Here is a 27,903-nt window from a genome sequence, read left to right as displayed (position 1 = left end):
TCTTGATGACAACCCAGTGCTCTCCTGAGCATCGATCTTATACTTTACCTCGCCTTCTGAAGAAGTAGCTAGCTGGAGGAACAGTATGTCTTTGTGGCAAATAAGCTCTTATGATCATATTTACTGTGAAGCAGGCTATTTCTTTTGTTTACAGACTATTTGATTGGTGATGGTGCCTTTGTTTGTAGATGTCATGTTGTCATGTATGAAAAGACCCAAAACGAACACTGAAAGTGAACTATTTGATCACTATAAGCAAATTAGTTACAGCATTTGTATAGGAGCGATTCTGTCTTAAGCCTTTTGATCATTGCAGCAGTTGATCATTGTATCTGTGATCAACTGCTAAGTGGTTTCCATAATCAACTATCATCATCATAAATCCCACGAAAAGATCCACACTAACAATGAGTGTGTTGTCCAAAATATATTAAAAACACATCAATGAGTCACACTGTCACACTGGGTGACATGTTCCTTCATCAATGTGAACACACACACTGTAGTTTCTTTTGAATCAAAGCCACACACACTCTCCTACTGCCAGAAATACTCATTAGAGCATTGCTGAAAATAGTTCTCAACAAATGAATGTTTGAATATTGTTTGCTGAAAACTACAGTGACCAGCTGTTGTTGTAAAATACTGAACCTTTCCTGAAAATGCAACTATTTATTTGTGAGTTGTTTTTAAAGATTTATGTGGAAGGTCAGAGTATTGTGAGACGGATGAACACATGATTGGCTTTGGCAAGTGGCAATTTTCATGGCATTTGTGGACAATTTGAAAACTACAGAATGATCCTTTACCTCAATTATTCTTAATTACGCATTATACAATGTGGGTATTGATGTGTTTGATTTAATGTGTGTGTTAGCTGTTCCTGTGCTAAGTGTTGATAACATGCATGCATGTGTTACTTGGCTTTAGAAGAGGCCTGTTGAAGGAGGCTGTCTTTTTTCTTTTCAGGCTCCAGTGGGTTGAACATAGTCTCCATCAGCACCACCCTAAACACACACACACATATGCACAAACAAAAACACACACAGCAGAGAATCTTCAATGTAACAGCATGACTCCAAAAACATATTGTACCAGGACTTTCTCTGACTCTAGAAAACCTCATTGCTGCTGATTTTTTTTTTATACACGTCTTACCTGAACTTGGCTTCTTTATTGAAAGGGTTAGTTATTGGCACTTGGGTGACTTTCAATGTATAGCATGGAGACTCGCATTTGACAGTATTCTGAAGAGAGACAGAAGGAAGCAGACAGTTGGTCATCTAGTTATATCAACCTACAGCTGTAGCCAACCACTATGCAGCAACCAGCCTCCAGAACAAACAGTCATCTCCAAACTCTGTGTGGCATGTGAGTAGACATCAAATGAGTGATTGGTGATTTAGTGTTAACGAGCAATCAAAAGCAATTCAATTAGTAAGTGAGCCTTGAAGCCAACTAATATCCATAGCACCAGTCCACTTATTGATCAGGCAGTCAGACCTTTAGTTTATTCCATACTGCTGTATCAGTAGCCAGGCAACCTCATTGTCAACCAGCAAGCTAATGAACTATTCAGAAGTGGTGTACTCACTGTGGGTGTGATGTGACTGACGTGGGTCTTCAGGCTGAAGGTGAGAGTGGTGGCACGCAGACAAGCAGAGCTGGAGATGAGCAGAAGGACAGCCTCCATGGGCTGAAGGAAAGAGCATCTGTACTGGACAGTAAGTTGAGTGCTCGCCCTGTAAAATCCATCACAGCCAACAGCAAATTATCAGATAATTTAGCCTCTGTTCTAGGGGAATCAGAATGCCCTCTGCAGCGCTTTTTTACAACACATTAATTTTATTGTACAACCCCCCATCTTCAGGTTATGACAGTGATGAATCAGCAGAATTATAATACTATGTTTCTGCATAATGCCATTGTCCTTAAAGACGTAAAGTAAAGCATGGCATTCAAAAATGGGACATGGGCTATTTTTATAGAGGCCTCACTTGAGAGCAAAACTGGTACATTTTAATGAGCTACAGTCTCAGGGCAAGACTAAACATACTCAATTTGGGTTCTAGGCTGAAGAAGTTGAGAAGGGTTTTTCCTATTCTTGGCAGGGAGCTGGTCTGCCCAAAACAAGTTATTTTGGAAGTACAGATGGAATTACAGATGCAAAGACAGCACTTCCTTACTAACGATACCAGTTTTAATCAACTTTGAATATCCACTCTTGATGCAAACTACAAAGGCATGTACCAATGTTTCATAATTACCAACAACCATAATTCAGTAATATCACTTTTTTTTTAAGATTACTTATGCTGTAACCTGGAAAAACAAGTCTATAAATACTTGGTATTTCATTATATACAGAATGTGTAATAAAGCAGATAATTACCTGTAAATTAAGTTAAGATGGAAAAATCATGCAAATGGAAAACATGCAAATTTCAATTAGTGCCCCAAGGCAAGGCGATTTCAGTCTGAATCCCAAGCTGGTTATAATGCAATACTAGACCACTTGCCTAAGTATAAAGATGTCCTTGTAAGATGTTTCTTTTAACCTTCTGTCATCAGTTTTCATCCATGATTAGCATAAAAATAGGCACATACAATACACGTTTATAATTCTTCAATCTAAGGGTGAAGAGGACAGTCTGTGATTACTTTACTTAGTGAAGGTCAATCTTAAGAAAAATTGCAGGAGATCTGAAATTCTCCTTAAAGACAATGAAATCATTTGAAGTGAATGGGACTCATAGGGTAAAAAGGAAAAAACAGCAAGGCCAAAGACTCTATAAGCTCAACAAAATGCTAACTTGCACTTGCTTTGGTGCTCATGTGTGACTTTGTATATTTTGTAAATACGTTTTTACAGGTAATGTATGTGATCAAAAAACCGAATTAACAAAACCTAGATTCTAGCAACTGTATGGAAACTGCATGTTTCCATATTATTTTCAGTGTTTTCCCGAGTTTAACTACCATGGGGTGGGCGGCTAATGCATCTGTCTGTGTTTGTCTGCGTCTGTGTTTATGAGCAGACAGCAGACGTGAGCTGTTTGGCAACATGGCTAGTTAACTACAGGCTAGTTATCTAGTGTGGCTCCATTCACAACTAACACAACTGTTTATCATAACCTGTCGACACTTCGCTGTTGTGACCCACCTATTGCAGGAGAAGTTGTGAGAGAGGGAGGGGTGAGGTTGCACAGAGAGAGAAAGAGAGGAGTGATGCTAATACTGGCACAGCTTTATGGAAGAAATGAGTTATCTATTTTAAGTCAACATCAAACCATATCGATACAAATGGCATTATCTCATCCTATCTTTAAGGGGGGCAAGGAGTCCCGTTTGGGGGTGGGCTGCTCTCCTGAGGCAACACTGACTTTACGTAAACACTGACTTTGAGGTATTTTTGATAGTATACTTTGAATTTCATTTTCTTACTAAAAAGACATACTTTGGAGGAATGGTGACAGTGGAACCATCAGGGAGTGAGAAGAGATGGGCATCCTCTCCTAAAAGGAAGGCCTGGTATTTGACAGGCTTAGAGGATGGGCTTTTTAAACGCACCTGCAATACACACACAAACACAAGAACACACACAGAACCACGATGAAGTGCTTTTTATAGACAAGCGCACACAACACACAGACAAATGTTAGTGTCAGAAAACAATACAAAAATGACACCCATCTTGCTTAGCATTGACAAACTGACATCTATTTTTGTTAGGCGTATAATGTGGCTTAACCTGACAATGTGCATCATTACCCAAATGTCTATTTGTCTGTGTTTGTAATCCTGTTAGTGTGTATGGGGGTGTGTCTATAATCCTATTAATGTATGTGTGTGTCTATAATCCTGTTAATGTGTGTCTGTGTGTGATCCCAGTTGCAGTGTTTGTATGCGTGTGTTATTATCTGACCAGTAGGTTATTATCCAAGCCATTTGCCGTCTCGCCAGTGCTCATTAAAATGATTTACGAGGGATGCGGTTCAATTTTATTCAAGCATCTTCTAAGACCAAAGTCAGTGTTCTGTGTGTGTGTGTGTGTGTGTGTGTGTGTGTGTGTGTGTGTGTGTGTGTACGTTACCTGCTTGCTGAAAGTGCTGTGAAGGCCTCCTGATAGAGTGATAGTGTGTAGTGGCAGATATTGAGGCAGCCTCTCATACAGGTGAACACACAGCATTAACATCTGCACAGGGTTGGGATCTGACAAGTCTGTCGGCTAAAAACACACACACTCAGAACGGGACACACAGGGGCACAGTCACAACAGGATGAACTGCCTAATCTCTGACATAATCGGCATGATGTAGTAAACATCTCCAGTTATGTTTTACAGGTTATTCATTAAGCTAATCAATGCAGTAATAAGTTAATATTTCTCTGTCAAAATAATTGCTTTCACATAAAACATGGGTGGTTTTAATACAAAAACTTTTTTTCATTAAGTCTGCGTGATTGTCTGGATGAAGTGGTCTGTAATATACCTGAACATCCATGTTGAGAGACAGTGTGTTTAAGGCCTGGACCACTATGATGTTGTTGTGGAGGATCTGCTCCAGGCATGTAGCTGTAGTGTACATCCTCCGGAAGTGGCTGCAGATCTAATTAGGAAAACAGTGGGTGAGCGGGATGTAAAAACTATTACTATTACTTACGATCAGATGCAGCTTGATGCACTGATCTGAATCTTTGTGAGATGAAACAGCAACAGCATTAAACACAATGAAATTGCTTTTGAACACTTCGTTTGAAATTACATCTTGGTGGATCTGCCCACTGGCAGCTAAGTATGTAAGGTGCCAGGAGTATCTGGTGGCTTTACTACCTTCTGTGTGTGTCTACTGTCTACCATTGTCAGTTATAATCTGGCCATAATAGTTTGGTTCATTTTGCTGCTTTTAACATATGGGATCTTGTCTATTACAAGGTTTCTTTTCAGATTTTGGTTGTATTCTGCTTTGTCTCTCACATTTTAATGTTGTAAGAGAGGTTATCTTTGAGGTTAAAGATAAAACCTGGAAAATTAGATGCCAAGAGGACCGCTGATCTGATTTTTCACTTGTTTTATCAGTTCACTACACGAGACAGGAAATATGATCCAGGAAGTCCAGTTTGAGTAACAGATCAATGAATCTGAAGGCTTCTCACAAACCAAAACACTGCCTGTATAGTACTGAGAGTGATGATTGTAGATTACCTTTCATCATGATGATCACGAGGTAAACAGTACAAACATTTATTTCCCATTAAAAAAGTAATCCACCAGGAATGTGCACCTGCAGTAAGTGACTGCCAGAGATCTCTTCGTTGGGAACCCCATTACACTGGACTGCCACCATTAAAATGAATGAGAGGGCTGCGTTTTTTCATATAGGGCTCAAGTTAGTGTGGATGTAGATTGAGCTAGTTTCTGGTTGGGTAGTAAGAGAATGGGGTTTACTCATTGATAGAACTTTATCTTCTTTGTTTTCCTGAGCTTTTAGTGGTCACAGGAGACTAGTTTTCTGGCTAGGAGTGTCTGTAACTCAGCAGCTTAGAATCTTTTTTAAGCTTGATATATTGGTAGAGTTCATAATAAAAACGTGTTTGTACATGAGACATGTGTTGCAGCTATAGTTTTCTCTCTGTTGTATATTTCTTGGGATGTTGACTAGAAAGCCAAACCCTGTTGCAAAATGAGCAATAAATAACAGGCAACCTGTTACCTACTGTTCATTAGCAATGTATGCACAGTAAATATTTTGAGTCTTCTTTTTTTCTTGCAAAAAGCTCATAGCTGTTTGGGTATTGACAGATGTGTTTGGGATTCATGTCATGCTGAAATTTCTCCTATCAGACTCTTGCAGGCAAAACACATCTACTGGCTCATTCACCACTGACATACAGAATGAGATGGACTTTCTCTCTCTACCTCTCTCTCACACTCACGCACACAAAATTGCGCTTAGCATGATAAGAGGCTCCCTTAATCTTGTTCAGGACTAATTGCGTCCTCATCACATCAATCACAGAGCCACTTACAAGCATTAACCACCATCCCTCACTGACTCACAAAACACTGAAAAGGATCTACACAAAATTAGCAGACACACTCAAACACACATGTGCACACATACACACACATACTGACCAGATAAGGGCAGTAAGCAGCAAGCAGAGCAGCAAGCACCAGTCCATCTGTCAAGTCCAGGTCAAAATTCACTATCCAGTGTGCTGATGGAACACCACCTGCAAACCATTACCATGCAGAAATGACCTATCAATCAATAATACATATTAAGATATCAAAAGGTAGTGAAAAACATCCAGCCTCAATTTGTAGAACAGATTAAATCAAGTTCAGGGTGTTGAAAAAATACATTCACAAGGTCTACCTGAATTCAGAAAGTATGAAATGTACAAAATATATATAGTATATATAAAAAGAACTCTTGGAAAAGTTACAGAAAATAGATTTTTTTGGAAGTTTACACGGCAACAGTAGGCGATAAACAGTTCATAAAGGGCTCAACAGAGACTGCACAGATTGTGGTTGTATCGATCACAACACCTGCTAAATAATAATTTTACATGCTAAGGGAAATAGTCTCAGAAATAACAACAAATACAGAAAAAACTGTTTCTGATGCTGAGTTGTCTGTGCTTATGAATCATTAACCAGCCTAACCAATAGACTTTTAATAGCTGAGTTTTTAATGCCACAACTGAAACAGATTTGTATTATTTCATCCTGTGGATACATTAACTATGGAAAGAGGAATAAAGCATTTCATTAATTACTAAGTAATCGTACAATTAAAAGAGGAATTAAAAATAAAAAATAAAATAAATTTATAAAAAACTGCTTTAAAATAGTCAGTAAAAACATCATTTAGAAAATACATTAATGAATTCCCAAATAAATCATTGAATTTTGAAATCAATTTCAAAATGCAGTTTTAAAAACAGAAATAAATAACTGAAACTTTATTCCTCTCTCCCTGACCCTTGTGGTCCTCCATAATTAACAACAACATGTTGTGTGTCTTACCTGTACCCCACACAGTCTTCTTCATGCTCTGGTAGTGCATGTTGAGCCATGAGAGCAACTTTAGTTCTTGGGGAGAGTAGATGTTACTGGCCAGTAGCCGGGATCCAACTGGGAGGATTCCATCTTCCTGGCTCAGAGTTGTGTTTAGATTTCTCTCTGATACCCGACACAACACCAACACCTGTATATTCCAATATTCAGCGCTGAGATGAGCTTGATATATTTCAGCACCATTCTACATTACATTCACAAAGACAGACACATTCACAAGCTTTTCTCCCATCAGGAAATATTCTCACTCAGGCCATTAAGCTGTTAGGAGTTTTAAAAAAAAACTATGTCAAGTCTATGTCAACCTTAATTTGACTGTCAATAGGTATCAATTATTTCTGACAACCCCTGCCTTAAAGAGAGAGAAAGAGAAACATTAACAGAGAGAGACAGAGAGAAAAAGAGAGATAGAGAGAAAGTATAAAGGTACAAGGGATTGACAGATGGAAATTGCAGCTTATCCATCTTGGTTCAGTAACCAGCCCTGATCCATGACAGTCGTATTGTGGATCAGGCTTAGGTAGAGATTGAATCCACTATAAATATAAAGTGCAGGCTGCACCAAGCACATCACACACTCTCAGACAAAATCTCCAAACCTCTTTGATAAAACACAGCCAACCACAATCTGAACCCTCAACCTGTAAACTTCTCATCCAAAATATTTGAGTGTAGAAGCATCATGAAAAACAGATCAATGACATGAGTATTTATGCCTACAAATGAAGCGCAACATTCAAATGTTTTACCAAAATCAAAAAAAAATTAACACACCGCTTGTAAACCAATTAAAATGGGTTCACCAGTTTTGTCTTGATGTGAAAGGAAAAGATGAAAAAATGCACTGATGCTTTCCAAAGCTTCATCAGTAGTAGTAGTAACTAAATCCTGCAAACAACATCCGCAAAGAACAAGATTTGTAAATCTTTCACAAATAGCTGAAAAATCCCAGACTGTTAAAATTTCTCCCTTAAGTATTTTACTTTAGAATATCCATCCAAAAATCCTGTAGTGCCATGCATACGGAGGGCAGTAGGCCTGTTAAGTAGGCATGTATTTTCCTTCCATTTTACTATTGCATCTTTAAATACAGTGATAATGAGCACCCTAAAAAGTACATAGTTACTTGTATTAATGTCAATGTGGGTGTATATTTTAATGCCCAGGTTACAACATCTCTGAACTATGATACTCTTCAGCAAGATCATAGTGTACCTTAAACATGAAGTGACTTCCAAAAACACATAATCCTGCAAAAAGGACAGTGTGAAAACATGGAGAGACAGCGTGAATAAAGAGTTGTTCACCTTGTATATTTGTAGCAGCACATCAGTCCATGATCGTTTGCTCAGAGATTCATAGTCTACACTGTTGTAGTCCAGACCATACTCATCCTCATTAGCCTGAGACAACACAAACACATATGGCTCTAAATATATTGTTAGTATGATTGAAAGCAAGAGAGCCCATGAGCGACACTCTGGTTCATCATACCAGGATGAGTTTTTCATTGATGTCAGCAAAGATGGCACACTAAAGCAATTACTGACACCTTAACAAACACATATAGAGGACCAAATTGTTGAGTGTGCATGTATACCTGAATGGAGCACCAGTGGTTGAACTCCTGCATGTCTAGCAAGTACTCTGGTCTGATGTGACACAAACAGGCTCCCTGCACTCTGAACACAGAACAACAGAGGACAAAAAAACATGAACACAATTTCAAAGATGCAATTTTAAGTATTAACATCGCTGGCTTCATCTATCTGTTAAAATTCATTCAGTTATGCCTGTTACCTAAATGGTCCTTATGTCTTTATTGAGACATGAGAGGACAGTTATGAAAAGAGCCATTATGGCCATGCAATGTTGGAATCTGGTGTGCAAGAGGGAGTGGTGTCACTGCTGGAGAACAGGGGTGAGTTAAAATGTTTCAATATTAAGGATGACACCATGTTCTCAGGTTACTAACAGGCTGCATCATTGATGGACTTTTAACTGTATTCTGCTGTTGAGACCTAATGCAAGTGTGAGGGGTGCATGCCCTTTTTCTTAAAGTGAATTCCCTCGTTCATTCTCTCATCAATTTAATTATTTATCATGTCGCAAAGCCAGTGCCTGTTTGATAAAGTCCGTCTGTGCAAAAATCGAGAATAATTAAGTTGAGACTCTCATTCCTGGTGTTCCTTGGTTTATTAAAGCAGTTTTATTTTCTTTGTGTATAATACTTTATATAATATATATATATATATATATATATAGTTTCTCTCTGTGCATGTTTTCCTTGTGCTGCAGCAAAACTGACTGTAATCTGACAGCATTCTGTTAATTGCTGGAGTGACTCGGATGATAAAGTTGGCATTTGTTACAAAGACTGAACACTTGCTAGTTATTCTTATATAAACAATTTATCACAAGGCTCACCTGAGAAAAGCAAGCATAGCTTCATGTTGTTGCAGTAGCTGATTAGTGCGTTGGTCTATATCACTGGAAAAGGTCTGACAGCGAGGAATTCCAGGAATTTGTTTGCCGGTCAGGTGGTGAAGCATGTCCACTACAGACCTACACATGACAGTATATAATTTTACATGACCAGATAGCTGAACACTTGCATCTAGAGCCAGATCAATGACTCCACTGATACTTAATTAAATCCCATGAGAGCTTCAGTTCAAGTATCATCTGCTATTTTCCATTACCTATTTCAACTAAAAAGCAATAACAAATAGAAAGCCTGGGTGGACTGCAAATTTAAACTCCACTTTCCATTAAAAAAACAGACAAACAAAACATTATTTGCACATGAGAACTGCTCTGCTCCATGAAAAAGGTATTCAACAGACACCACCTGATTTTGTGATGCATATTTTCAGGCCCAATCAATTACCTAGTTTCATCATGGTTGATGACTAGTTTAAACATCCCCTGTGCACATATTCTATATGATAATGTTTGCTATGTCAGCCTTTATTGCTTTGTAGTATGAAGATAACTAATTAGAGACTTGAGTGACAATGCTGCCTGAGGGATGTAACAACAAAAACATTTCTATCTTCAATCTGCAACGGCTGCGAGCTGAAAATCCACCACACTTATACGCACCTGGAGTCTTTATTTTGACTGACACGATAAGTCCGTCCACTGTGATGAATTGTTTGAACTTTTGAGACAACTCTGGAAGGAGAGGCGAGGTAAGTGGGGGAGGTGATTGATCGACAAACAGATAGGAAGGATGGTAAAAGCAGGATGAATGACTAAATTGGAAATTTGGCCCCTGAAATATAATATTAAGAAGTCTCTTGGGTGTACCTTCTGAGTGCGTATGGTATATAGACAGGGTGCGGTCCACTCGGCCAGCCAAAGAGGCTAAACCACCTCTCCACAGCCAATAAGACACCATGATAATACAGTCCCTCCTCTGAGTCGACAGCAGGGAACTCTGGGACACCAAGATTGGTTGGGTTGTCTCTGTTAGGAGAGGCGTCTTCATTCCTACTGGCCTGATCGCTCACACTCTCACTGTCTGGAAAGGAGTCTAAACAAGACAGATACATTCACTGTACATAAAAACACACATCTGCTGAGACAAACACATCATTTTAGATCCATCTTTTTTTTTCTCCAAATTTACTAACAGACATATTAACACACTACACACGTATCCAGTGCATTTCTGACCTGAGACTGAGCTCTTGTTTGTTGAACTGTTGCAATCAAACAACGAGGAGGATGATGAAGTCTGGCCAGAGGTAGAACTCGGTGTGTGATAGCGCTGAAGGATTGCCTCAACAGCTGTGGCCCCTACATCATAGTCACACATAAACCAATCAGATGCAAAGAGAAAAACACTAAACAAACTATGTTTACACAAGCTGTCAATGATGTGAAATGATTCATGTGGCAAGGATACTTTTTCTGACAGATCCAGTCACTCCTATTGAATAACAAAGTGATTTTATAGCTCCATATATCTACATAGTTGCATGAATGTGTTTGTGTATATGATACAGTACCAGTCTTGAAAACAATCTGTTGTTCAGAGCGGTGAAGGGCCAAGTAGGGCCAGACAGTCAACAGACAGTTGTCAGCAACAGCACACAGCTTAACCTTAAACCTGGCAGAGAAAAATCAAAGAGAAAATTGAGAATGTAGATTGATTCAACTTCAAGACAAAAACATGTGAGAAGTGGTGTTATACATTATGTTATTGAATATCCGGTTACCTGTTGTTTAGGTGGTCGGTAAAGGTGATGGTTGTGCAGAGGGACAGGGGGATGGCAGAGCAGAAGGACACAGTGCAGATCAGAGAGGTGACACTGGCTCCCTGGTTCTGGATATCTGCTGGATGTCTCTATGGTTGCACAGAGTAGAAAGATGGGAGAGTTTCATAGATCATGAAAGTGTGTCTGTTGAAGTGTCAGTCAGGAGAATCTGGCACAATAGTCATTTGAATCCAGTTTTTCTTACTACCAGATGTAATCAGACCTGGATGCACAAAATTGGGTTTTGCTCAGATTGCTGTGGACCTTCAATACCTGATTGTGGGGACATCATGTAGTGGCTGGAATTTATATAGACATGATGGTATCTGGACAGTGTTCACATATAAGCATTGAGATTAAATGAGAGAGGGAGTGGAGGAGGAAGTACTGTACAGATATAGAGATATCTGATATCCAGCCACACAGGATCCATTTTTGGTAGGATGATAATAGGGTAAACTGGTCTGAGTGCACGACCGTACCTGTTCGTGAGCAGGGATAGTGTTACCCTCTGGAAAGATGACAGAGATTGGCTGTATCTTTGCCCCATCCTCCAGTTCCACCTCATCCACTTCAGCTGATATTTCGGTTCCACTGCAAAGGTGGGAAGAGACAACAGATATGTGACAGAAAGAAAGGATAAAGCCAATTGACTGCTCGCTTCCTTGAACAGTGATTGTCAATCATAGCATAGCAACCATAACTCAGAGCTGCAGGTTTGTCAGTCTTTGGATTTCTGCTCATATTGAAGCGATATGCATTGAACTGTGGTGAAAAAAAAAAGATAAGAGTGTAACAGGTGGTGTTATTCTGTAGACTTTCCTTAATCCAAAACTCAAGAGCAAAATGTAGGGAATTGATTAAAAGCATTTATCTGCCACAACATAAGCTGCAATTATTAGCATGTCCAAATAAGCAACTAACGTGGTAGCTACAGGCACCATTTTGGCTGACAAAAATCAATGGTCACCTGCATTTCCACTCTGTCTGAAATCAAATACCTATTGTTTCAAATATTAGCATTCTGAGTGGTAAATCTGCCACCATTATCATTGCCTGCATACTGTATGTGTGTGCTAGAATGCAAAGCTTGACAGGGCAGAGTGAAGGTTCAGTTACTACAGTGTTCTATCTATCTTTTAATGACGATCATATGACATAAACTTTCTAGTGTTTTTTGGGACCAACAGCTGTGTCTAAGGTCAATAACTAACTTTTAAACTCAACCAATATAGATGATTAAATTGTTTGATACACGGTATGTTTATTTTGAAATATTTAATTATGATACTACACATATAATCCCTGTACTTAAACTATTCTATGTATTTCTGACCGTAATTTCTAACTGTAAGTAGTAGGTGTCAATAGAAAGTACTTGGTTTGATGGAAGAGCAATCTTCCTAAATGAAATGACATAATGATACAATTACAGTATTATTTACAGTAAAAGCTATACATTCTGTACTCATAATAACTGCTGTATTGATATATACAATAGATATTATAGCGAGTAAACAGTGCCCTGGATATATTTTAGAGAGGAGAAGAAGGAGCTTCATGCGTGCACTGTGTTCCTCAGTTCAGTTGTGGGAATATGCTTCAGAATTTGCTGCCAGTACTATAATAGTGCTGCCAGATTTCTGTCCATTCTGATATCTGAACAACAATATAAGCCACCCAGGAATGTGGATTAGCTTGTTGGCTAACAATGTAAGTGAAATCCAACATTTGGTGCAGACCTGCCAGTTAATGAGTCCTGGCTTGATTGATAAAAATCCCCCTGAAATTATAATGCAGTCGGTTTGTGTGTTTGTGACTTTGTTTCCTCTGCATTCATTTAGCTCCAATGGCTCAATGCAGCTGGTAAATTACCACAAGCTAGAAAAATGTAAATACAATAAAAGTCATCATTGTTATTGCCGAGCCTACCAAAAAAGCTGACAAATACAATTGCGATGTTACATCCGCCCATGGGACATCATCTGCCACGCCTTCCATTTCCATTTCAGTAACTCCCTGGCCTGCTACTACTCTCCTGGAGTCTCTCTCACTCTCTCTCCCTGTGTGTGTGTGTGTGTGTGTGTGTGTGTGATTTTGTAAGAGGAGACAGGTGGGCTGGAGTTAGGGCAGAGCCACCCCAACTGAACCTCATTTCTGTAATCAAGCCTCTACAAAGCTTCCATGTGGCCAGATTGTATTCTCTGCACCAGTCAGTCTATGCTTTGAGCCATTTTCTCATGCACAACCAGTTTTCTTCTTGTTGTCTGTTTTTCTATCATCTAACCGTGTCTCCTGTTCTCTCCCCGCCCGCTCTGTCTCCAGCCTCTTGTCTTTTCTTGTCAGCCCTGGGCTCCCAGTCTTCCAAGATTCTCAGCCTCAGGTTTCCAGTTACCTGCCAAAGCCCCAGTCCTGTGTTCCCAGGTCTGCATTTCCGTTCTCCAGCCTTTACAATAAAGGATTGTATTTCATGTCCCTGTCTCCTCGGCATTGAGTGTCTGCACTTAGGGTTACCTGCTCCATGCCACATGGCATGTAATGTCAAAGCAGTTGTCCATATGTCATCATCCAAATGATGTGAGGATTTTATCTTGGAATAGACCTGTGATGAACAAAAAACACAGCGTGTGTGTGCGTGTGTGTGCATGTTTGTGTGTAAACTAACCTGGGATATCCTAGGACCAGGAGGGTGAGTGAAGCCGTTGCGTTGCTTGTCAGGGGCGCTGGAGTAAGGAGGATTTGAGGTGGGTGAATAGTGATACTGGGGAGCTGGTGAGTGATGGTGATTGACAGCTCTCGGTAGGGCTGATGTCCCTCCTCTCCCTCTTCTCCCAGGTAAAGAGGGAGGGACAGTCTTGTCACACAGCCCACTAGGAGAGAAATGTTCAAACTGCAGTGTGAGAACACAGGTTACATCTAATAAAGCTCACAGTGAGTGCATGCCAATGGGGGATTTATAGTTATGCATTAAAGTCCAACTGATATTAAAAAGGATTGTACCCCCTTCATTAAATCACTTCTCCAGTGTTCAGAAACCAAAAGGGAGAAATTAATATTTTTTTAAATCATTGGTTTTGCATTAATACAATGAAATACTGTTCCATTACCCATCTGCATAGCTGGAGTCCTTATTACAGCTGCAGCACATTAAGCATGTTAACACGCCTGCAAATTTCACTTCGGACCAGTTAGATGCTGGTTTGGTCGCTCCTCTTCAAAATCCCTTCTAGCAATACACTGTGTGCCCTTAACTCACAGCTACAGCAGTTTGTTTACTTATTTTCAACCTTTTCATAGACACTGTGAACGATATATGCTCTGTGGTGACACATTATCTTACATAACTTTCATACAAAAAGACAATGGTGAAAAATACTGGATGAAATTATATTGTTACTAAAAGGAAACACACATATAAACACTTTTTCTTATTTTTCTCTTTTGTTTGCAATACTAAGAGGCCACAGTTCTATCTACTCTAGTAGTGCAACTGTTTTATTAATGATCCTAGCTCTCCGGTTCTTGTTCTGCCTCTCATGTTCACTATTAAATTTGAAATCATATAAAAAGAAAAAGTTTTAAGAAAGAAAGAAAACTCAAACCTGTCAGTGTTTTATCAAGTTGCCTTTTTACTAGCATTTACTGGTAATTCTTTTAGCTACTTAGGTGTGATTGGATCGTACGTTGAAAGTCAAAATTACAATCTAAACACTGGCATCGCTCAGCACTTACTTGTGCTTCATACAAAGCAAAGCAGAACAGATTACAAATACCACACACAGTATCTCTGCTTTTCTCTCTACACATAGTACATGTATGCTGTGAGTACATATGTTATTACTGCCTATGGAATTATAATCAGATAACATTTAAGAATTCTGTACTTGTCTGTTTCATGTCTTATGAGGCCATAGTCTGTGGTCTGCAGTGAAAAAGTAAAGCTAAAAACTATTGGTCTGTTTCTGATGGTTCTCAAGATTTAGTAATACAAGATTTAGTATTGTTTGAAGAGCCTGGATCCATGGGAGAAACATAATTCCTCATTTATAGTCCATCACTTAAGATTATTAAGGCCTCATGATTTAAGGGTCTAAGTTGCATGAGAAGATTCTGTCACTGAATATTATTGTAATTTAGAATTAATTATATATTTTATTTTATATGAAATTAAATTCCGAGGGATGTTATAATCTATTAAACTGTGACACATGCTGTTCATCATCCTGCTGTAACCCTGCCATGTGTGTGTGACAGAGGTCAGGTAATATAAATTGTGATGATGTGATCTAATCTGTGTAAGACAACAATTTGGTTTGCAATGACATAACTGTATATTTGTGAGAATGGGGAAAGGCAGTGAGAGATAAAGTCATCCATCCTAATGTTTTTGTGTTTGTGTTTCCAATCATTTCTCACCTGTTGCGACAGCCTCGGGCCTGATGCTGACAGCCAAGCAGATGGACTGGCCGGGCCCCAGACTGCCTGATGATGGAGACACCACACAAAGCTCCATCTCTCGTCTGTCGCTTACTGTTATTGTCGTAGCACTGGGGTCAAACCACCAGTGCACACGCTGCCCAAGGACACCGCGCCAGCACACACTCTCTTCACACACAGCTTTCAGCTCAACTGTCTGGGAATGGAGAGAGGAGAGGCAGAGAAAGAGATGGATGTGACAACAAGAAAGGATGGAAAAAGGGAGGAATATAGGAAAAAATGGCAATAGAGGAAGGCAAGAAAAGGACAAGCTTCAGCTTTACCTTTGTTGATACCTGAGTGTCAGACTGTGGGAAAGGTTCCACATGGAACTGTAGGCTGGAGGGGGACATTTCCAGTGGGGCACACAGCACTACAAAACATTTCAAAAAGAGCAAAAGAAATAAAAACATCAAGATAATTTAAATTAGTGCCAAGTTTTCGTATACAATTTTTAGCGGTAAAAAATATCACTCACTAACAAACAAACACATAACTCCACAATAATGACCTCACCTGTGGCCTGTATGCGTTGTGACTGTTGTGTTGCCATGGTGACAGAATAGGGACAGAATGATTTGACAGAGCACTTCCTGCTGCCTGCTGACAGTGAGGAGGAGGTGGAAGAAGAGGATGGAGTCGGAAAAGGAGATGGATCAGCAATGGGCCATCTAATGCCGTTGATCATCAGTGGCAGGTCAAAGTCATAGCTGGCCACCTGCAGGAAGACATTTCCTTTACTACTTTTTGATTTTTTTATTGTATCACGTAAACAAAAAATGAAGAGCTCCGAGATGAGGAGAGGAAAATTCTTCAATTAATAGGCTCAGAGCACTATTTTCAAGGTGGCACAATGCCCAGCATCTGACAGGTGGGTATTTTCCTGACTTTGAAGCTCAGTTTGCCAGTCTTTATGGTATTTTGATGCCCACCACAGAGCACACAATGCACAGGTGGGAGGCTCATTCAAATGAGGAAGCGCAGAGTGGGAAATTAGGTTACACTGAGGAACCACATCTGTTTATGGATCAAAGTCTCTCCACTGTCAATGTGGTGATTTTATTCGTAAGAGCAAACTAAATACTTTGATCAAATAAGAAGAAATAATGGAATCAAGAGTTTCCATATGCCAGTATATGCCAGTTTTTGGCTGGTATCACATGTAATTGGCCAGCAGATTAAAATATCAATGGCAAAAATGTTGGGCAGGAAATACACCAAGTACATACATAAGTGTATGAACTCATTAATAACATATTAAATACTAATTTTATAATATACTATTATGTGATATAGCCTAACATATGTTGCCAAGACAACAACAACAAAAACACAAAAGTTTAGTTTTCCCTCCATTTTATTGAGAGATTCACTGAGTGTTTTATCATGTCAGTAACTGCAGCACTTCGAAATTGTGCCGCAAATAAATGTGAATTAAATGAATTAAATACTGAGGAGTGATATTAGTTATATTCATAGGATCGGTTTTGAGCTGGATTTTTAAAAAAGCAGACGGGTCACATTCAGACAGAATCATATGCAGCGGTTCAAAGCGAGCTGGTGGGCTCTGTTTATGGGCTTACATGAAACAATCAGAAAACAGTCTTATTCTTCTGATTTACCGGCCAACTCACTCCCTCTCACTGGACCAACACACTCTCTCTGACTTTCTATTACTTTTTTAAATGAAGTCAGGAAGCCAACACCAAAGCCTCCCTTACGTCACCTCATCCAAGTCTTAACAACAGCAATGCTATTAGTTTTATTTTATCATTGTAGCCTATGCTCAGTTCAAAAAGTTAGTTTAGAGTTCATTCTCTTAATAACTTTTTAATAAAATACATTTGTTGATTTAAAGCTAAATCAACTGAGGTCGCCGCAATCATGCACGTAACCCGTGCACATTAAGGGTTTTTTTTTTACCATGTGACCCCAGGGTGCTCTGTATTGTATTAAACATATGTCTGGTAGTTGTTCTGTATGGCTGGAATTCTGAAATATTACCGGCCATATTGACCATCAAAAAAAAGTCTAGCGTAAACTCTGAATGAAATAATGCTTAAGATGTAAATAAACTATTTCAATTAAGCACTCTTCAACCACAACCAGTAGATACTTTCAAATCATTTCACCGTTCAATGTGGTTAAAGCAGGAACTTCTTTAAATATGCATTTATCGATAAATGAATAGGAGTGACTCTTTAAGTATTTGTTGTCCACAGCTGCTTTAACCTGATGCACCAGATGGTTTGTTGCGCAGAACCATTTGAGACATCGTCCTTGGCAACTGTTTGGAAAAAGGGCAGAACGTTCAAAAAGTACTTGGCAGGTGATTAGATGAACCATCTGTCCATCACCATCTATCACTTGCGAGGCAGCTGGATTCACAAGATCACGAGAGAGTCTTCATAGGAGGCTTATTGGTGGTTCAGACACAAGCACATAACTTGAAGCCAGACATGATGGATTCTCATGTGATGTTGTGAATCCAGCTGCCTCACAAGGTAACAGCTGCTTCATGCTGTCCTTTCACCTCACTTTATCCCTGTCGCCATCTGAAGGCAGCAGTACAGATGTGTTCCTAAATCTATTTTAGAAGAGTGTTGTGCCATCATACATAGCCCCTGAGTATACTTTAATGATATAACCTGGTACCAAAAAAACCACACACACCTCTACACACATCAGACTAGTCAGACAGAACTTTGTCTGCTTTAGTGGATTATGTGAATTTTGGTCTCCTTTCCAAGTGGCATAGTATGTTTCATGATTAGCAGAGCTGTGTCAGAGTTGTGAAACCAGTGATGTGATATTGGCTGTGTTTATTAATCTCCACACTCTCTCATTTATATTCCACTTCACTCAGCCATTTTGCACTTTGCACTGCTGCACAGATGTGACACAAATTAGCCAGTGTGCATAAAGACACCCAAAGAGTCAGTGTGCCCACCAGCTACCGATTTACATATGTTGTGGTGCTTGACCTCAAGAGTTTGAGCTTAGTCTACTCAGTCTTCATGATACTGTTTTACATTTTCTGGGAGAGGTTAAAATCTCACCTGGGTGGGTAAGAAGACAAGGGAGCAATCCACTGTCTGGTTGCCCTGGATATCCATAACACTCACACCTGGCTCCTTCTCTACTGGTAAAAATGCACAGAAACAATCGCAAAAACTAAACCACATACAAACTGTGCAATAACAAGACAAATTCCATGTATCCCTGTTGGGTAAATACTTTTATTTCACATATTATGTCTAAACTTTTATTCTAGCCCACACAAATGCAGTAATAAAATAATACATTCTGTGCTTTTTTAATAAGGACATAATACAGAGGCATCAACTGTGATGCTGCGTGAAATGCTACGCGCGTGCGTGCGTGCGTGCGTGCGTGCGTGCGTGCGTGCGTGCGTGCGTGCGTGCGTGCGTGCGTGCGTGCGTGCGTGAATACATACTTGCTGAGGGCTGAGGGAGCTGGAGAGAGAAGTCAGTATATTCTGACAGATCAAAGGTGACCCGGGCTGTGGCTGACGAGCAGTTTCTCAGAGAGAAGGGTATAACTCTCCGAGAACCGGCATGGACCTCATAGAACTGGAAATGGGACTGAGAAGTGGAAGGTAGAAATGAATGTCAAAGGCAGATTTCTAAAAGCCTGGACAATTTCATGTGTTATAGGGTCTGAAACAAACTATTTCAGTGTATGAGGTGAATGAAATCAATGTATGTCATTATATTTGTTTTTACAAGGCATTTCATTATCCAATTATATATATTATATGCAATTTCAGCAGAGTAAACAATATAAATATCTGACCCCAAAAGGTTAATGTGACAGTTATATCAAATAGCCAAAGTGATTAAAAAAAAAAAAATTCAAAAATTGGTTGAAAAGTTGCTGAATTCCTGCTTATCCCAACTTCAAATCTACAAATGCCACTCTTGAAGTTTCAGAGAGAAACTAAAGAATCAAGTCCTTCCTAGGAAATTCTGTTCCAGCACCTCCATTGCGATGGCAAATGACAGTGAAAGAGAAGGAATCATTTTCTTTCAACAACTAGAAAAGTACAAAAGCAGAATATCCTTCACTCTTTTTTCAAAGGTTCAACCCCTGCTGTTTCCAATGACACACACATATTCAAACACACTTTGACACAAACTCTGATATCTTTTCCTCCTCCTTACACCACCACTTTCTTCTTTTACACTGTTTTTCTACATCTACTGAGCCATGGTTTTATCACCTCCGTGGAGATAAGTAAAGATGAAAACCATGGAAATGATTCAGGAGTCCACTTCAAACCACAGTGCCCCAGGCTCCATCACCACAAATTCAAAACTGTATTAATCATCTGATTTTAGGGCATGTCCATGTACAGTATGTTCTCTAATGCTTGAAGAGGGATTTGGCAAGTCATCTTTGCATGCATGCATGAATGGATGCATGGATGGATGCATGGATGGATGAAAAAATAGATAAAAATCACAAAGAAAAAGTAAAATAAGTGCATTTCACAGGTTCAAAGCAGTCGCAATTAAGAAAAACAGAATTGTCAACAGAAAAATGTGTTTAATTGTCCACATTCACAGTAAGTGAATGCAGTTTTCTCAGTTCTTTGTTGATATAAGGGATAGCCAAGGTAGTGTATTTTTCTGAATGAGTGTGGTATCCTGTATTTCTAAGTCTTACAAGTGATGATAAATAAAATGATAGCTTATTTAGAATGGCTTTATAGATTTTTTAAAAAGAGTGTTGTTCCTTTCAATTGGCGAGTGACGTCCCACATACCTTCTCATAAAGGATACGATGATATGTAAATCACATCTGCATAATCAAGCAATGATTCAAATGTTGCATGTGCAATCTGCAATCTACTGCTAAAAGAGAGGTACTGCTTATTTATAATAAAAACAAGAGACCCGATTTAAATTTAAGCTTTTTAGTCTGTTCCTCAACATGAGTTTTAAAAAAGGAATTTTTCATTTAACCAGATAACCAAGTAGTAACATGGGACTTATTTAATTTGAGCCCTACATACTTTACTGATTTGTACTGTACTGTACTGTAAAGATTCGTCAATTAGGATCTGGTGAAAAGCATGTAATTAGTCTTATCTGGATTTAGTAAAAGCTGAAGTTTAATCAAGCCTTTTGGGGGCTCTGATGGGTAAATTACTGTGGCATCAGCATACTAATGAATAGAGCTGTGACTAACCAATGAGCCCAGGTCATTTATGTATAACCTGAACAGAATAGGACCTAGTACTGAGCCCTGTGCTACCCCTTTTGTCAATATAAGGAAACTAGATTGTTGAGTGACCAGTGCCACTGCTTAAGTCAGAAGGATAACAATAAATCCAGTTATTTGTGTCAAAACCAACTGATCTAAGTCAGTCCAAATGAAGAGTATGATCCACTGTGTCAAATGATTTAGATAAATCAACAAACAGGGCAATACAACACTACTTCTCATGTGGTGTAGTAAAATGTCTAAGAAAATCAGAGTATTCTTTATTCGAAATGTGTTTACAACCCTTTAGCTTGGATTAACATGCACGTGTAGAGAGGGAGATTAGCATTGGGTTACATATGATTGCAGAATGCCAAGAAGAGGCAGAAAATTGAAGACAATGCAAAGGGAGCTGCAAAATGCAGCTGGAGGGAGCAAGGGAAGAGATGAGAGAGATAGGTACATTTTCATTAGCCATTAGCAATGAGATAAGACCAGTAGAAGTAGAAGGTCAAACAAACAAGAACATTTGTGCAAATAATCAAAACGAAAACCTCAGAAGAACACAGACATCAACATCTCTGTGACTGCTCTAATAACAACAATTACAGTTTATGTTGTAACCTACATGAAGCAGGCATTTAGAGCTAAATGCTTGTGTGCAGGGACAGTACACAAAGACACACAGCATGATTCCTAAACTATGCAATAAATCATAGGGAAGATGTTTTGCAGCACAGTGTGTGTGTGTGTGTGTGTGTGTGCGTGTGTGTAGGATTCCCACACTCTTCATGTATCAAAAAATGCCATTTTCCTTCTTAAAGAGTTAAATGGACCGCCTACACACAGTTTAGGATTTATAAGACAGCTTTACAGGGTTTAGTTAAAGTATGGCCTGACTTTTGTTGTTTCTTGTTTTGAATGAACTGGCATATGCAAGAAAGCCAGCCGCAGAACATGTCATATTAGAAAATGAATATGTTTTGGAGTTAGTTGCAGATTAATTGTATGTCAGCCTCATAGACAGCATATTTGTTTTTAACATTTCAGTCTGGTAATTTGAATGTGTGAACTGTAGCTCATCAACAAAAATTACTGGAGTCTCTGTGAAATATTTCTGTAGTATTGTTAATGACATTGAACACTCTCTCTGAACTCTAAATTTTAGTAAATGCCTTGTGGACAATTGTGACAAAACACCTTAACTAAACAAAAATAACTGCCTTCATGAAATAAAAAAAAACCCTTAATGGCTGTTCTAGCTGCCCTTTCTTCTGCAATCTGGGTATTATTTTTGACTCCAACTTCCAATTTGAGCTGCATTTAAATCCATCATCAAATCTGCTTTCTTCCACCTGATGTATATCTTCAGATCACTTCCTAAACTTCATTTAATAATGGGATCAAAACTATTCTGCCCAATGAAACCCTGGATAGTCCAACATGTTCAAAACTCTTCACAGAATTTTAAATGTCTTCCATTACTCAAGGAACAATGTAGTTGACCTTCCCTTTATTTGTATTAGCAGAGTAAGAGCTTTTTAATGTGTTTGATTCTGAGCTTTGTCTTTTTCTCCCTGATTTTTATTGAGCATATGTCTAATGGTGCATATAGTGCTGAGGCTAGATGAAGTGATGTTTTCGCAAGTGAATTTATGAGGTTTTGACAAGGTGGCTCACATGTGGGTTACATCCTGCTAGTTATAATCTTGTAAATAAAAGGACATAATAAATGGCTTTATGCTCAGGAACTGTTATATAATTAATTTTTATATAACCACTTTTTTCTTTTTCCGTGTTCATTGCAGTGATTGGCCATTGCTTTATATAAAGTGTTACAGAAAAAGCAGTGTATGCAAAAACAAAATGTAAAAACACACACACACACACACACACACACACACGCACACACGCACGCACACTCACATAGAGACTTACCACACTGATGTCTACATTTGGAAGCTCTACTGATCCACCTACTCTGAGCTCAATGGACTTCATGTTCTTTAGAGCTATCTGTAACAAAGAGATACATGTTTAGCATATACCAGTTTCTCTCTTAAGCCCTCCTCTCTTTCTTTGTTTTGTTGTTCTAGATTAATATCCTTATTTGGAACACTTAATACTTTATTTTTCTTATGGTAAAAGAAAAGAAGAAAAAGGGTCAACTGTGAAATTTCCTTTTTGGGTGAGCAAAGTTGGCAATTTATTTAAGTAAGAAAGAAAAAAGAGAGAAATATGATTGTGTATTAAACATTAACAAAGAGTCTTGTTAAAGCATAAGTATTGTTGGAATATAAATATATTACAATGGATGATTTGGATGCTTTTCAAAATAAGCAGAATAATGATGGCATATTTTTTTCTTTAAAGGACTTGGAAAACACTTTTGCAGGTGTGTTGCTTGATTTTTATTTGATTTATTTATTTAGGTTGTGTATTGTAGTCTGTGATTGTCTTTGTTGTAAACTACTGTAAAGATCTAATAATTTTTATCTGAATAAATGATTGTCTAAAAACTCAACTCTCTCTCACCTTGACTCTGGTGTCAAATTTGCTGACGGAGTCAGGCTTGAAGTGGATATTGACCACACCCTGTCCCCCACTTGGAACCACACCCTCAGATGGACTCACCACCATTCCTGGCAGAGGACAGACATCTACTACCTGTCTCATACAAACAGAGAAATAGAGATAGGCAATTTTGCTGGTTTGATGTGTACAAGCATCTGTGTAAAAACAATGCTGCATGTGCGTGCGTGTGTACGTGTGTGTGTGTGTGTGTGGGCACCTGATAGTAGGCATGGTTCTGTCCAGTGTTGTGTAAGACTGCAGTCCTGATAGAAGGCATGTTGAGAGGCACTGATCCAAATATCACCTGCTTCTCTGCCAGCTGCAGACTGGTGGATCCGACCTGAGAAGGCAGCAGAGAGAGACAAGACGGACACATAACAATAAATTAAAATTCTGCCCTTGGGTACAATGTGCCTTATGCAACAACAATTTAAATAGCCTGTACGAGTGCATTAAGGCAAATGTAATATTCACCAATTTTCTTGAACTTAGAAGTTCCTCTTAGGTGCAAAAGTACAACAGTAGTCTGTACATCGTGTACAGATAGTCTTCCTCCTCATGAGGAAAAACACTTGTTTAACATAAGAATTAGCTTGACTCATGCACAAGTGCTGCTTCAAGTTTGATCATCCTTTTTGTGAGTGCCCCAACTTAATCAAGGTGAAATCCTAAATCAAAATCTCTAATGCAAGTGTCCAGGAGATCATCCTCTGTTGCACCCAATGTAACATCACCTGCTGTGTATCCTATAGTCTATCTCCATGACTGTTACATCCACTGGACTGTCTCCCATCTAAGTAAAGGCCTATATTGCTTTAGCAAGATATTTTGTAGCATCTAACTTCAAGCTGAACCATTCCCACTGGCTCTGACGACATGTCATTGGCAGCTGTATGAATATTTTCTGATTGTCTCTGGTCCTCCAACAACAGACTGACACTGCTACACTTGTTTCCTTCTGCTTATGTCTATCAGTGAGCTTTGCTGTATAAGATTGTTATTTTCACTGCTGGGTGAAGTTTTTGTGAATGAAACATGCCCACACATGGAGCAGAGCAGGTAGTCTTGCATAGCAATTTGAAAGCACCAATTATGCTAATGATCAAATCTCATAAATGCTCTCCTACATATAAACAGGTGGTATGCAGTCAGCTGAAACAAGCAGTTTACAAAAGGTTTGTGAAGTGAAGAGTGGTTGGTGAATCCAACTTCATTTTTCATGTTACATTGGTAATGTACACACTCTCCCTTACACAGCTTTGTGCAATTGTAGAATATTTACTGATTTCACTAATTTTACAAAATTATTTTTTGATAAACCCCACAGCACATGTATTTGGGGCTTGTGTATGACTCAAAGCAATAGTAAGATGATAATAACAGAACATGTAAGAGTAAAAGTTTTTTTATGAAACAAAATCATGAAAGTCACAAGCTGTACTTAAAACACAACACTTGTTGTTGCTGAATTGTATTCTGGTCTACTGCGTCTTCTGTGAGAGGAAAAAATCAATATCTGCCTTTTTGATGGATTTAGCCTCATATGATTGTTGAACACTCGTGAAAAAAAAACCTAAAAAAACAGTGAGTCTACAAAGAGGCTCTTTCTACTTGATTTGACTTTTAATTTATCACAATTGTTTTAAACTGTTGAGAATAAGACTGTATCTGCTGCCAAGCATATATTTAGCTGTCTTTAGCCATATTAAGATGGCATCACATTATTTATGTTTGGTCACTTGAATGTAAGGAAATTACAGTACAGTCTAAAATATAAAAATGGACAAAAGGCCGGACCTCTGGTGGTTCCATGCTGGTGGCAACAGCTTAAAAAACAAGCATGTCCAAAATCCTATTAAACTAGCTTCATACTATAGTAATAAGTCTCCATAACTAAACATGCCCTACATGAACTGACATCATCTATTCACTCTCACCTACCCAGGCCGTGACCCAATCCTGACTGCACAATAAATGATTAAGGAATTTAGGAATGATGTATCGCCTCAATAAATACTGAGCTGACCAAGGAATTAACTTATTTATGAAAGTATTTACTTACCTCAAGCTTAAACTGCATTCATGTATATGTTTTCCAAACTTCATTAAACGTGATTCACCAGTTCATTTGTCGTCTAGTTGTGTAAGCATTGTTACTGAATCGGGAAAAGGTTTCTCTAAATTGAGTGGCAGGCATGCAGTTGTTGTAGATATTGGGTGGAGTGTCACTAAATCATTCAAAGCCTGCAAATAGTAAATCGGAACAGATCATACAAAATAACTCTCAAATCTAAGGACAGACCTTTGCAATACAGTGAAGACGTTGTGTGTTGCCCTCGAGGACACAGAGGTCAAAGTCTCCTTCTGTAGGGGAGGAGAATGAGGGGTGCCACACCACTTCACAGTCCAACTCCTTGTATGGCTCCACTGCACCTGAGGGAGAGAGGGGCACATTTGTGTATTAGCTCTAACTCAAACAGGAAATTAAACTCAGTAAGATATTGCACCACAATAAGCTCCTTATAAAAAACACCACAGAGACGCAGAACATGCAAGTATCATTCTTGATATTATGGTTTTGAAAATGCAACTGTTCACAGTCAGAGACAGTGGTACCTTTAGCTGGCCGGATAGAGAACAAGACGCCACTCTCTGTGACTACTGGTTGCCATGTGAATTCAGCCGTGTGGTTACGCTGGTTTCGAAGAGTAACTGAGCTCCTGTATCCTGATGCAGCAAGCAGGGTGGAGCTGGGGTGGACCATCAGCAGGGTGGTGGACAGTTCCAGAGCAACAGGGACAACCTGAGCCTGGACCACTATCTGACCATGGTGCTGCTTGTTCACAGAGTAGGACACAGGTCTGGAGAAAATAAGTACAATTGTAATGCATTCGAACCACGCACATGGACTTCATCTGATTAATGTGATCAATGTCTGTTGAGCTGCTTCCTCCACCAACCTGTAGAAGTCACCCAGGTTGTTGGCTTGAAACGTCAGGGGCAGTGTGTGGTGGGAGCAGGGGGGCAGGACGTGGGAGAGGGGTGAAGAGCCCTGCAGCTCAGGGCAGTCCACTTCCAGCTGCACCCAGATGAACACTGACAGTCGATTAATCAGCTCCAGCTTCTGAAGACATACTGACTGCATACACACCTCGCCAAAGTCCACTAACAATGGGCCTAAGGAGGAAAGAAAGATATTTACCTGGCCTTTATATATTAAATAAATTCCACTGTACATAACTATTGTTTAGGAACTTGTTAACTCTTTGAGAACATGAGTAAAAATAATCACTGGTGACCTTCCTTTTAGATAGGATCTGAGCAAAAAGAACACACAGAAATACACATTACTTGTTGTACTTGCAGTTTGTACTGATTATATATTATTATTAAAAAGAGTAACTTTAGCACTGATGAATTCAGACTCATACTGTACCTATGACAATTTCGTTGAGCTCCTGAGCTGTCAGAGTCCTGTTGCAGTCTGCCACCTCCTGGTTGGTAGAGGGAACTGCTTTCGTTACCTCTGAGACCTAGTGAGAATTCAAGAGATAGAGAAATTCTCTAGAATTTGGCCATGAAATATCACTTATATGATGGTAAATTTGTCTGTGACCACCTTTCTGTTCACCTGGCACTCACCTGCCATGTGACTGATGTTATTTCTTGGGGATGGCTGAATTTAGCTGCTGGCGAAGTGTTGCAGTAGTTTGGCCTGCTCTCTGAGATCTTACCGGTCTCCAGGTCAGCAATGCGGAGCTTGGGGGGGACAAGCCCTTGAGAAGGGACAATCCCAATATCCACTTCCTCCACATTTTCTTGCTGTCTACCATCCAAAAATAGAGAAAAATCATTTTTATGGGCAAAAATCAAACATGCATGGCAAACATCATTTTGAACCAGCACCTAGCAGTCAGTAGAGGTTTAAGTCTAATGTTAGTTGTAGCTTTTGCCGTTTAAGTTTGAGAACTTACAAACTGAATTGTTCTGCAGGAACTTGAATATTTTTCATTTTTATCACTTTTTGCTTTTATTGTAAGATTTAAAAACAAGCTAAAGATGGTCTTTAGGTCAGCAGTCAGGATATTCACAGGAAAGCCTACCTCTCTTTGATCCTCTGCAGGCGTGTTTGTCTGAGCTGCTTGATGAAGTCAGTGTAAACCTGCCGATGTCTCTGCCTCTGCTCATCCTCCTCCTTAGTTAAAGCATAGCTGGTGTCCACATAGTGATACCGATGTACACCAGTAAAGATAGTCCTGGATAGGACAA

The 27,903-nt window shown here is 39.1% G+C and overlaps 1 protein-coding gene across 1 annotated transcript in view; it reads right to left on the bottom strand.

Annotated features, from left to right (window-relative positions):
• Window positions 1-27,903, bottom strand: part of LOC128354215 (cilia and flagella-associated protein 47-like) — a 65,287-nt gene that overhangs the window by 31,394 nt on the left and 5,990 nt on the right. Inside the window, 32 exon segments of the mRNA XM_053314480.1 lie at window positions 921-1,007; window positions 1,159-1,247; window positions 1,595-1,742; window positions 3,458-3,570; window positions 4,094-4,228; window positions 4,494-4,610; window positions 6,140-6,237; window positions 7,046-7,220; window positions 8,398-8,493; window positions 8,691-8,772; window positions 9,518-9,655; window positions 10,196-10,267; window positions 10,403-10,628; window positions 10,772-10,894; window positions 11,107-11,207; window positions 11,317-11,442; window positions 11,830-11,949; window positions 14,021-14,225; window positions 15,772-15,988; window positions 16,116-16,204; window positions 16,348-16,549; window positions 18,891-18,970; window positions 19,289-19,436; window positions 22,999-23,076; window positions 23,596-23,727; window positions 23,852-23,974; window positions 25,937-26,067; window positions 26,251-26,495; window positions 26,595-26,811; window positions 27,071-27,169; window positions 27,267-27,460; window positions 27,738-27,890. Coding sequence (XP_053170455.1) covers window positions 921-1,007; window positions 1,159-1,247; window positions 1,595-1,742; window positions 3,458-3,570; window positions 4,094-4,228; window positions 4,494-4,610; window positions 6,140-6,237; window positions 7,046-7,220; window positions 8,398-8,493; window positions 8,691-8,772; window positions 9,518-9,655; window positions 10,196-10,267; window positions 10,403-10,628; window positions 10,772-10,894; window positions 11,107-11,207; window positions 11,317-11,442; window positions 11,830-11,949; window positions 14,021-14,225; window positions 15,772-15,988; window positions 16,116-16,204; window positions 16,348-16,549; window positions 18,891-18,970; window positions 19,289-19,436; window positions 22,999-23,076; window positions 23,596-23,727; window positions 23,852-23,974; window positions 25,937-26,067; window positions 26,251-26,495; window positions 26,595-26,811; window positions 27,071-27,169; window positions 27,267-27,460; window positions 27,738-27,890 — 4,359 coding nt within the window.

This window comes from Scomber japonicus, chromosome 24 (genome assembly GCF_027409825.1).
Source record: "Scomber japonicus isolate fScoJap1 chromosome 24, fScoJap1.pri, whole genome shotgun sequence".
NCBI classification, from domain to species: Eukaryota; Metazoa; Chordata; class Actinopteri; order Scombriformes; family Scombridae; genus Scomber; species Scomber japonicus.
The sequence above is the reverse complement of the archived record's forward strand: the minus strand, read 5'-3'. Positions and strand labels throughout refer to the sequence as shown.